At 46.1% G+C, this 12,468-nt stretch overlaps 1 protein-coding gene across 5 annotated transcripts in view; it reads left to right on the plus strand.

Moving 5' to 3' along the window:
- The first annotated feature begins 9,169 nt into the window (after positions 1-9,169).
- Positions 9,170-12,468, plus strand: part of ARHGAP21 (Rho GTPase activating protein 21) — a 126,462-nt gene continuing 123,163 nt past the window's right edge. For 4 of the 5 annotated variants that reach the window (XM_057542315.1, XM_057542317.1, XM_057542318.1 and 1 more), the window contains exons 1-2: positions 9,170-9,309; positions 10,690-11,126. In XM_057542315.1, coding sequence (XP_057398298.1) covers positions 11,046-11,126 — 81 coding nt within the window. In that variant the 5' untranslated portion in view covers positions 9,170-9,309; positions 10,690-11,045. Of the gene's footprint in view, positions 9,310-9,542; positions 9,725-10,689; positions 11,127-12,468 lie in introns of those variants that run through there. The other variant, XM_057542316.1, reaches the window with a different exon arrangement.

The raw sequence follows: 12,468 nt of genomic DNA on the forward strand, positions 1-12,468 counted from the left end.
ACATGAGTGATAGCTGTGGAGGTGATCAGATTCTGGATACGATTTAATATTAGAGCTAACAGAGCTGACTGGTGGTAAGATGGGGGGTGTGAGAGAAAGTAAAGTCAAGGCTGCCTCAAAGTTTTTGGTCTGAAGCAACAGAATAAACAGAGTTGCCGATTAATATGGGAAAAGCAGATTAAGGCCTTTTACACTTGAGACCCCTTTTGAGTATCAAGGTGGAGGTAATAGTCATAACAACTTTTGCAGAAAATCCAGGGGTTGGGGACTGAGCAAGTAGAGTTGCCATTTACTGGTTTTATGAATTTATATTTCCCACCTGCAGTGTGTAAGAGCTTCTGTTTTCATCAACACTTCAGCCCTTGATGTTATCAGACTTATTTTTTGCCAGGCTGATGGGTTTGAAATGGTTTCATTATCATTTCAATTTGCATTATGCTGATTCCATTGATATCGAGCATCTTTTATTATGGTTAGTGACCACCTGTGTCTCCTCTTTTGTGAATTGCGTATTTATCTTTTCTATTGTATTTATTGGTTTATAGGGGCTCTTTATAAACTGTCGATATAAATCCTTGGTGAGTTATATCAGTGACATATATCTTCTGCTAGTCTGTGGCTTGTCTTTTCACATTATTTCTAATTATTTAGTCACTCAACACTTCTGCCTTAGATACCAGAAGAATACTATTAGGGAATACTAACTCCCTATAACCACTGAGGAAATTACTGCAATTAACACTTTTTCACCTTTCTTTGTCCTTCCACCTCTCAATTTTTTGTACCCTCATTTTGATTCTCATATATTATACTGACAGCATTATTACTTTTCATTGTAGGACCTTTCTTTCAAGATGTATAATGTGTACATTCTATATAATCAGTTGTTTCAGTCCTTTTATATTTACTCTGAACCCTGTCTTAGTGGATTATACGGTGGTATCATATAATTGTTTTGAGGAAAGGTGATACATTTCCCAAATATCTACATAGTGGAGAGTGTCTTTCTGTGGCTTTTAAATGTGGATGACTACATAGTATCATCTTTAAGGCACCTTTTTTTCTTCAAAACTCTTTTATATCAATTCATACTGAGAAGAGTTCTGCGGTCAATAATGTTTTTCCTTTGGGCCAGAGGTCAGCACACTTTTTCTGGAGAGAGCCAGATAGGAAATATTTTAGGCTTTGCAGGTAGTATGGTCTCTGTTGCAGTGTCCTGCCTCTGCTATTACAGTGCTGAAGCAGCCGTAGACAAGTAAACAGATAACCATGGTTGTATTCCCGTAAAACTTTGTTTACAAAAACAGGCAGCAGACTGGATTTGGTCTGTGGGCCATAGTTTGTCATCCCCTGCTTTAAGTGATTCACTTTGATTTACTTTTAGGATTCCTTTTTTTTTTTTTTTTTTTAATAATCAAAGTTTAATGACTTCCCCCAAGTAATTATTCTCTTTCAATAATTCCTGAAACATGGTAAGTCTTTTTAATCTTTGGCATTGCAAAAAAGGTGTTCACATATAGTTTAGACAAAAGCTAAGCTCCTATACCAAAAAGATCTTAAAAATACTGTGGTCCATATATATAGAAGTGGTTACATGGAAGGTTATGTCTGTTTCTGGTAACAAGCCAGAAGTAGGCAATTCAGGCCTGTGGCAATGTCTCTGGCATCTTCCACAGGTGACTTCCATCTCTGGGTCAAAGGAGATGCTCCCATTCTCAGTATCTACAGGAAGATTCCCAGATAAAATATAGGACACCCAGTTCAATTTGAATTGTAGATAAACAATGAATAATTTTTTAGGACAAGTATGTCTCACACAATAATTGAGATATACTGAAAATGTGTTCTTTGTTTATCTGACATTCAAACTGAACTGGGCATTCTTTATTTTTATTTGCTAAATCTGGGAATCCTTTTTTCCAGCCATCATGAAGGGGGAAAAGGGTTAGGAAGGTACAGGTTCAGTCTTTTAAGGAAGACCTCCAGCGTGGCAGACACCCATTCCTGCTCACATTTCATTGCCTAAAATGTAGTCTTAGGGCCACACCTAGTTAGAAGAAAGGCTGTAAAATCAAGTCCAGCTTATTCACCATGTGGCCAGCTCAAACGCTATTTTTATGGAAGGAGAGAACAGATCTAGGAGGACATTTTACATCTTTTAATGATTTTTCTAGTTTCATTAGTTCTAAACTCTATGTCAGAGGCATCAGTTTCTCTAAATTGGATTTTGGTTCCTTGTCCTCCATATTTTTCATCTCCTGTCTAATCACTTTAACCTCTTTGTCCTTTTCCTTTGTACTTGAAATGCTTTTTAGAAGTCTGTCATCCACCCCACTATTTTCTGCTAGATGTTTCTTCTTATTCCTTATTACTTATAATTCATTTATTACTTCTGCAATGGTATGATTTTTTTTTCCCTCTCAGTATCTTCCCTTAGCTCTTCCGTCTCCTTTTAGATCTCATTCATTGTCATGTCATTTCACTTCTTTTTTTAATACATTTATTTATTTATTTTTGGCTGCGTTGGGTCTTTGTTGCTGCACATGGCCTTTCTCTAGTTGCGGCGAGTGGGGGCTACTCTTCGTTGCGCTGCGCGGACTTCTCATCACAGCGGCTTCTCTTGTTGTGGAGCATGGGCTCTAGGCACACGGGCTTCAGTAGCTGTGGCATGCAGGCTCAGTAATTGTGGTGCATGGGCTTAGTTGCTCCGCGGCATGTGGGATCTTCCCGGACCAGGGATCGAACCCGTGTCTCCTGCATTGGCAGGCAGATTCTTAACCACTGTGCCACCAGGGATGTCCCATCTTGTCATTTCACTTTTGACATATTTGATTTCCTTCAGGGTGGAAAACATTTGTCTCTATTTTTCTTCTGTTTACTGTGGTGAGTTGTCTTCTATAATACATCTTTTCTTTCACTTTAGAATAATATGCTTCTTTATTTCATCTTCCCCTTTTCCTCTCCAAATTAAAATGTTTACATCAATCTTTTTATTTTCTTTCCATCCATCTGTGATCAGATTTGCTATCTAGATTTTCTATGTATATAAAGACACAGCTAATGAATTATCTTTGAGTGGATCCAGCCAACGAAGAGCCACAGTAGGAGGCTGGAAGAGGGCGAGAGGGTGGTTTCATAGGATGTGACACAAGATTAGGCTCTCTCCTAGTTGCAATATCTACTTTTTTCTTTCTGTGTTGCAATTTTTAAAAGTTAAAACGTAATTGAAAAAATCTTTTGGGAGAAAAGTTATGCAAGCCTGCATCTATCCTACTGAAGCCCAGATGTGAACTGCCACATATTATCCTGCAAACCTTTCCTATCTGAAGGTAGAACCCTTGTTTAGTTGACTTTTGGATTAGAAGAGAATGCAGTCGGGATTTCCCTGGTGGTCCAGTGGTAAAGAATCCTCCTTCCAATGCAGGGGACGCGGGTTCGATCCCTGGTCGGGGAACTAAGATCCCGCATCCCACATGCCGCAGGGCAACTAAGCCTGTGTGCCTCAACAAGGGAGCCCGCATGCCACAAACTACAGAGCCCACGTGCCACAACTAAAGAGAGAAAACCCTCAGGGCACAACTAGAGAGAAGCCTGCGCGGTGCAATGAAAGATCCTGCATGCTGCAACTAAGACCTGACGCAGCCAAAAAAATAAAGAAAATAAATAAATAAAAAAAGAAGAGAATGCAGGCAATGAATCAAGGAGTGGAGAGGTCTTTTGATGTCTCTCCTACTTCTGCCTTGTAAAGATGAAAGGGAAGGCTAAGATATTTTTTTCATTCTGATGAAAAAGATTTGGTTGCTCTGGATTAGGCCTGTAATATCAAAATCAATTGCTAGCACAATTTCCTAGTTGGAATGGTTGGAATTTAGTGTTCTATTCCAAGATGATGAGGACATTTCAGTTCTCCAGTTTGAATCTGGGTTTCTACCCAGATTGCACAGTATTTTCACAGGATGTTCCAGCTCATATTTAGTTGGGTGGGTGGAAACCTTTAAAAAACTGGCCTCATATTTTTAAGGAAAATTGGAATGCTTATAAATGGAAGTCACGATTCTTAGGATAAAAGAAAAATGTGTACATTTTTATTCTTTCTTTTTCTCAAAATATATAAATAAACTCTTAATAATGCTGATGAATATGAACACCATACCACTCAATTTTAATTATGGAGGTGCTGGTGTTGAAAAACAATTTGAATCCAGAAGAAAATGTTTGCTACATGATTATGGTTAAACTATGGGCTTTGTAATTATTGCCAAAATGCAAGTGCTATGTTTTTGGCATGGTAGTGTGGCCAAAAAACAGCTCAGTCACCAGAGGTGGAGGTAGGTAAAGAGAAAAAATGTGGCATTTCTGGAAATTGAGGCCCACATCAAGTGTCCTCTGTGTGGACACCTCTTGTAATTTACACTTTCCCTTTTAGGCATATGCACACAGACATGTACATATATCTTCCAGCAACCAACCCAGAGAGCTGTCGGACAGCCAGGAATTTCTTGAGGTATAAATATTTATCAGTAATAGTGATATAATCATCATTCTTTTCTTGAATAATTTTCCAGTGAAATGTATAAAAGCTGTGGTAGGTATTATGGAGGTCTGAAAAAGAACTAAATGCCCTAGGAATCTGCCCTAGAGAAGTTTCTAATCTAGATAGAAAAGGAGATAATAATCAGGTAAATAATAATATAAAATTGTTTATGATCAAGTAACCAATTAATAGCAACAAACAAACAAACTAAAAAGAAACATTCAAGCAGAGTACTGGGCCAGAGAAAGGAAAGACCAGGTTAAGTGGAGGGCAGAGAAATTATTCAAGTGTATCTATTGTGTGTGGTACTTGCTAGGCACTATAGACTTTGAATAAAACAGCATCAATACCCTGTAGATTAGAAATTAATAACCGAAGATAGATAGTAATCATGTGGACAGAAATATTAAATCATATATTTGGCAGATGCAGAGAATTAAGTTAGTAAATCGTTTACATTATTAATTAAAAAGAGGTGATGAAGGAAGAAGAATCTTAGAAATTATTATTATTATTATTGGCCATGGTGCATCTTTCAGGATCTTAGTTCCTGGACCAGGGATTGAATCTGGGCCCCTGACAGTGGAAGCACCAAGTCCTAACCACTGGACCACCAGGGAATTCCCTAGAAATTATTTACTGTAGAAAATCACTCCCTTCCCTTGATTACAATAGTTTAACGCCTTGCCAGAGAGATGAGTTTTCTGTAGTTATTCAATTCAACAAGAAAGTCTTTTTCAAAGAAATATTAGTAGATAATGTATCTTTTTACTATTGTATGAATAAGAAATAAAATCTACAGTATAGTCCTAAAACCAAGAAAAGCCTTACTCCTCTGAGGGCCATTGGTCTTAACTGCCTCAGACATATAGTTTGGCAAACGCTCCATCCCAAATTACACATTTCATCTGTGGAATTCGCTGGCAAACACTTGTGCCTCTTAGAATTGCCAACTTCTATATTGAGAGTAGAAATCATCCATAGATTATTACAGAATGACATTAGACCAGGGGCTAGGGCATTTTGGTTCTATTTCTGGCTTTGACATATTTCCTTGATAATGGTTCACCAAAACAATATTACTGTGTCACTAACAAAGTCAAAACTGAACATTTTAAGGTTATAGTTCCCACCTTTAAGAATGTCTCGCCTACATTGCAAGAAGGTTGTCTTATAGTTGTTACTAATATAGCTGTAGTAATTTCTGAGACTGTTTCAAGGAAGTTAGATTCTAAGAAATCCATACATTTATTAGCTATGCTCAAAAGAGGAAAATATCAGCCTTTCAAAGTAAACAAAGCTAGAATTACTGTGAGCTCTTGTTTATCCACGATATTAGGGATAAAGAATACTACCAAGATATCAACTGCAAAACCCACGGTTAGTTCCATATCTCTTCATTTACAATGATCCCCAAACCTACTGTTTCACCAAATCTCTCACTGGAATGGTTAACAAGTAGCCACAGGAGTTAGGTTTGGCTGGTTTTCCTTTCTCCTGCCCTCCCTCTGGTGGAAGTGTTAATGAGTGAAACACCCAAGATGGGCAGCTGAAGACAACGCCAAGGGTTTGATTTGCATCCTCCCCCAATTATACCATCAGCCTTTGGAACGGAGAATGAGGAGCGATGGCTGCCACTTCCCAGATGCCTAGAGGGCATCCACTTGGGTCTACTCAGAATGCATCTAAATGAGAGCTCAAGCAGCTATTAAAGTATTGTTACTGCTCATGCCTTAGAAAGGAATAGACCTAATTTTTTATACTGGGTTAATATGTTCCTAATAAATACCAATGAAATGTTATAAAAGCATAGGGCTCCTGTTGGAAAAACAGGACAAACCCCTCCTTCATAATAATACTTTAATCGGAATAATATTTACGTCTATTGTCTTATTTGATGCTCTCAACCTCCCAGCAAGAGAGGGAAGGTTCTGTCATACTTGGAGGTCCCAGGAGAGGACTAGGACTCAGGTTTCCCAAATCTTAGTTATGTGCTTTTGCTCTTCTGCATCCAGATAGCCTAATACACATAAGATACATATGGTAGCAAGTTATAATGGTTCTTAAAAACAATCCTAAGTTTTCCAGCACCATAATCCTACCGATCCCAGAGGTTGGATTAAATCAGTTACCCACAAAGCACAATCATCAGTAGAGGATAAGCTAAGTAAATGTTAGCTTTTGTTGTTGTTATTATTAAAAACTGTGTTAGAGGTAGGATAGTGTGTGGAGAGAAGCATGGACTCTGGACCCTACCCCCTGGGCTTGAATCCTGGCTGTGCAGAGTACCTGTCTCATTAAATTGTGTGTAAAGCTCTGGAATACTCAGCAGGCAGGCAGTGCTGTTATAGACTGTAGTCACTACTATTACTTGGTAGCTCTAGTACTTATATACAGAAGTAAAAATTTACCCTAGGTCACATGGTAAATGTTGAAGCTAGACTGTAACCCTGATCCTTCTGCTTACCTCTTACAGAAATGTCTTTCTAGGTTACGTTAGTTTCCCACAATTCCTAAAATGTGTTTTACCTCCTTTTCATATCTCCTTCCATGGCCAACATTTAGTCTCCTTTACCAAACTGAAAGCCTTTTTCAAAATCAACATTTATAAAAATTTCCATGACAAAAACCTTAACCCTAGAAGTCCTCAGCTGTGAGGTACTCAGTTTATGCCGTGCACGTGCATTTGCATTTGTAAGGAGCTGTTTTGTGCTTAAAATTGTTTTTCCTTTCTGGACATATTCTATAAGCCCACTAGAGGTACACTACTTGAACCCTGCATTTCTATTCACTTCTAGTTCATTTACCCTATCGCATCCAGAACTGGATAGCCCAGTGGGCTATTCAGTAAATTACCGACTGACTGGCAGGAATTCCTTCTGTTTTATTCTTTTTTTTTTCCTTTGTTATTGGCTGACTAGTTTTGTCAGGGGCTGTCAAGAACATGCAAATTTCGTGGCCACATAAAAATGATCTAGTCAGAGTCGTTCCCCTAATCGAGGCGGAGGATTTAGTTGTATATTCTAAATGTTCGGCACCTTCCACTCTTAGGCAGATCTAAAAACTACAGCACAGGTATTCAGGCTCCAGGGAGTGGTTTTTGGTTTTTTTTCTCAACAACAGAAAAACAGGACCCGAGGCAGCGGACGGAGAGCTGGGTGTGGAGGGCGGGGTGGGTGGAGCGGGGAGGTGTCTCTAAATCTTCGGGGAAGAGTGCGGTAAGAAAGGAAGGAAAAGGTACGCAGACCCCAAAGCTTCTCGGGTTTGTTCTTTTATTTTTCCCCTTAGGAGGGCGGTGGCAGCTGATCAGACACAATAGCTGGCAGTCCCCCGCCGGCACGAAGATAAAAATGACCCTCAACAGCACCAGCAGGAGGACTGGGAAAGGGAGGAGGGGTGTGTCTGGGAGGAGGCGAGGATGAGGGTGACTAGGTGACAAACCCCGCCGCCCCGGCGGGGTCCTCCACTCCAGCCCGGCGAGGACAGGAGCTGTGAGACACCTCCCCGGAGGGGGGCGGGGTGGGAAGGGGAGCCCGAGGGGCGGTGGCTTTCCTACTGGGGGCGGGCAAAGGGTGGAGGGACGCCTGAGTCAGCAGCCCCTGATTGGCTGGCGTTCTCTCGTCGCGTCTTCCGATTGGGCCATTTGCAGCGGGAGATGTGAGGCGCGGCGGGGCGGAGCGAGCCGCCGGGGGTCTGGGGCGAAGCCCCTGAATCGGGCGGGGAGGGGCGGCGGTTGTGCCCGGGACCCCGCGCTTCTGCGACCTGCTGTGTGGAGAAGCGCCGCCACCTTTCCTCAGTTCCGCTAGCCGCGCCGAATTGTTCAGCTGCCCTGAAGATGTAAAAAGGGCAAAGAATTGAATGAACAACGCTTGGCTGCGACCTCTCCCCAACCCCCCCCACCCCAAATGAGAAGCTGTCTTACTGTCGGGCGTGAGAGGACACTCCCTTACCTTGAAGTCCCACATCGCACCCCTCCCGCTGCAAGAAGGGTCAAAAACTCACCCGGGCGTGTCCCCCGCAGTCTGGGACCCAATTCTGCGAGTCTAGCCGTATGATCGACCCCCTCCCCGGCCCTGACGCCGAGTACCTAGTCCCTTCCCCAGTGGAAGCCCGGGTTCCTGGCCGCTCCCGCTCTGCGCTCGGGAGAGTGGAGAAGGCGGGGAGGGTTTTGTGTGTCTGGTTTTTGGGGAGGTGTATGCGGGGGTGGTGAGGGCTTGTAGGTCCCGACACACATTGGGGGGGGTTGGCGAGCACCCCCCGTCCCCGCCCCCGCCCCAGGCTAATCCCCCTTCTCCAGCGTCGGTTCCCGGGACCATATTATTCAAGACAGAAAATATTCAGCCCCAGAGCCTCCCCTGGGGAGGGGAGGGGAAGGAGGTGGAGTGGGAGGAGGTGGATCCAGGGAGGAAGAAGCGAGAAATCCGCCCCCGGGAAACAGCTCGGCGCGGCAGCGGAACGAGGCACTTCTGTCACTTGGCGGTCGCGGGCGCCCGAGCGCGGCCCCGGCCCGGCCCGGCGAGGCGAGGGGAGAGTCCGGCGGCCGCCGCGCCGCCCCACGCCCTCCCGCGGCGGCCGAGAGCCCGGGGCCGGCCGGGGCAGGTCGCGGCGGTGCCTGGGAGCGGCCGGCCGGGGGCGGCGGCGGCCTCGGAGCGCGGCGGCGGCGGAGGACAGCGCCGGCTCGTCCTCCCGCTCGGTCCGGTGCGCGCCGGGCGTGAGGGGCGCGCCGTCCGGGGGCCGGCCGGCTCGGTGCGGATCTACTCGCCGCGCTTTCTCCGGTGCGTGTCTGCTTTATTTTCCGCCTCGGCCGACGGGGCGCAGGGCCGGCGGGCGGGTGGAGAGGGAGAGCCGGGCTCGCCGCTGGCTCCCTCCCTTCCCGCCACCCCGGGCCAGCCCGCCCCGGCGCTGGCGCGGGGCCGGAGGGAGCGGCGGCGGGCGCCCGGCGGGGGCGGAGGGGCCGCGCCCGCGTGTGCGGAGCGAGGGAAGGCCGGCGGGAGGAGGGAAGGGCACAAAGGCCGGCGGCGGGCGCCGGGGTCCCCCGGCCGGCCGTGGAGGAGGGGCGGCTCCCGTCCGCTCATGAATATTAACCGAGCCTGCGGCCTAGCGCGTACCGGCTGGGCCCGGCGCCCGGCCCGCGTCTCCGCCGCCGCTCGCCGCCGCGCCTCGGAAGCCGGGCCAGGCGGGGCGCGCAGGGTGAGCCCCCTCGCTTTGGGCCTTTCCCCCGGGTGTCCCCGTTCGTTTTGGAAAGTACATATTTGGGCCGCCCTTCCCGGGAGATCGAGATCCCCGACCCGCCTCTGGAAGGGGCGGAGGAAATAGTGGTCGGTGGGTGGTGGTTTTCTTTTTCCTATTTTTTTTTTTTTTTTCCTCTAGGTGGCCAAGGGGAACGGGGAAGACCGTGTCGAGGCGTAGTTTGGGGCGCGGCAACTAAATAAAAGTGGCCGGGGCTGCGGCTTCATTTCTGTAGCTCCGGAATAATGCCCCGGAGAGCGAGTCCCTCCTGCCGCCGCGCGCACCTCCCCGCCCGGCCCCGCGCCGTCGCCGCCCAGCCCCGCCGCGGGCCAAGGAAAACAGCCGCCTCCTCGGGGACACCGGCGGGCCGGGGCGGAGGGCGAAGGGCGGGCGCCCCGGGTGCCCCAGGCCGCCTGGAGACGCCGGCCGAGCCGCCGGTCGCGTCCGAGCAGGGCTTTTTGTTTTTATTTTGGGGAGCTGGGGAGATGGCGGGGAGCAAGGAGGGCTTTTGAAAAAGGATTATCCCATTTTAGTCTCGCGGGGAGCAAACTTCCCTTAAGTCTGCTTATCCGGGTGATGCAGAAGAACACAGACTCCCTCTTCTCTGCCCAGAAAATACATTAATTAAAATGCACTTGAAAAGGGAACGGTTTTTCTTGACGGCTGCGCAACGGCCGGGCATGTTTGAGGCAACCACCGTGCAGTTCTGATGTTTCGCTTTTTTTTTTCCCCCCTGACTTATAGGATTTTTTCTCCTTTTTCTTTCTCTTTTTGTATGGGAAGATTCTTTCATCTTTCATACTTCATCAGCATGGACCGAATTATCTTTCCATGTGTTGGAAAGGCGAGCTTGGGGTAGGCATGTGATCAAGGCTAAGGTCAGTGTATGGAGAAAGTTCATGCCCTTTAACTTTTCCCTCTTCTAGGAAAGATCTCTTTGGGAGAGCCTTCACGACGCGCTCGCCTTGCTCTTGGACTTGGGAGGAGCGCTAGGAAGAAGGGGACCGCTTTCTAGCCGCCGAGGAGACCTCTCTTCTCTGTTTTTTTATGTCTGGAGAAATGGACGAAGACGGTGAAGTCAGTTGAAGTCCGAAGAAATAATCATCAGGGCATTTCGAAGGCGCTTCATCAAAACCTTCGTTCCCTGGCGCTTTAATTGTCTCTCCGGCACTGCACCTTCTAGGAGCCTGGTGTGGAATTCTTACCCTTTGGGTGTCTGGTGGCATTTCCCCCCCAATGTGGACTCCCATGGGTTGGTCCCTTCTTTGTAATTTGAAATGAAATGATGGCCACACGTCGGACTGGTCTGCCGGAGGGAGATGGTGACAACAAGCTCAAGGCCTGCGGGTCCCCCGCCTGTGAGGTAAGCGCAGAGGCAGCACCCCTATGTAGCCCGCAGTGACCTGTGTCTGTGAGGTGTCCTGCCAGTGGGGGGTCAGTTGCCCCCGGGCCTAAGAAGAGGTTTGTGGGGCTTTGGACTGAATGGTGGGAGTGCCCCTGCTTGACCGGTAGGGAGGTGAAGCCTTGCCCATTTTTGTTTCGAGGAACTTCCAGTGATTCTTCTGTAAGGACGTTTTCCTTACTTACTTTGAAATGTCCCCATCTTGGTCATCTCAGGGCACGGAATTCTCCCTTTTTAGGTGGCTGGGAATACTACAAGCTTCTGTTTTCCTACAGTTCCCATTCTCCAGTATTTTTGGAGCTGGGCTGGTTAGGGGGTGCTTTGTACCTTTCGTGTGTGTATCCAAGGTTTGCTCTGGAGGTGGAGAGAGGGCATCTGTCTGGAATGCTTGTTGCTCCTGGACCACCACCTCTCTCCGACACTGATGCTGTTGCTGTGGATCTCTGCTTTGGGTAGAGAAACAAATCTTTTCCCGTGGACAGTTTAGTTTAGGCACAGCCTTGGAAGACTGCTTAATGGAGCTGTAATTCCAGCTCCCTTAAAAATGTCTTGCCTTTCCTGTTCTTTTATTTATTCTTTTCCTTTCACTGCTCAAAAGTCCTGTGAGTGTCAGCCTGAGCTGTCAGGTGGGTGACTCTGCCTTCAGACCAGCATCTTTGGAAGGGCCCAGAAGATTTTACACCAGGCTTTCTGAAATTTTTTGGGCAAGCAGGAGAGAAATAGAAAATCCACTGATCTGTGGCACCCCTGTGCCCTGTTGCCTCTCCTATCTTTTTTCCTCCTTATATTTGGAGTTTAATTCTATAATGGCTCCTTTGTGTTTACTTTGTTATTGATGGTTTCTGTAATTTGCTTGCTGAACATACTGAATACTGTTTTCCTTTAGATTTTGCTTTTGAGCTGCCTATATTTTTAAGGAAAGGTTGAAGATTACTTTAGATAACAGTAACATCCCCCAATGAGCCATCACTCTCATTGTTTATTTTGTGCTTGTGTTACATTTTAACTTCATGGTCATTGAAACGGTCTAGTTCTCAGTGTGTGATTTTTGGCATCTTAATAAAAATGAGTCAGAAGTTAAGTTTTTGTTCATAAAGCAGGCAGAGGAACTTGCTTCATGCAGCTTACTTCATACTGCATTAGAAAGTTTATGCAGAAATCAGTGAGGTAGGTAGAGTGCCATTACTGTACAGTTTACTAGAACTATAGGTTTACAGTTAGAAACAGTGTTTTACTTTTTGACACCTATAAACACCTGCTTACAGGTAAAAACGTGAGTAAGTATAACACCACAATTCTCCGA

This window comes from Balaenoptera acutorostrata, chromosome 3 (genome assembly GCF_949987535.1).
Source record: "Balaenoptera acutorostrata chromosome 3, mBalAcu1.1, whole genome shotgun sequence".
Lineage (NCBI taxonomy): Eukaryota > Metazoa > Chordata > Mammalia > Artiodactyla > Balaenopteridae > Balaenoptera > Balaenoptera acutorostrata.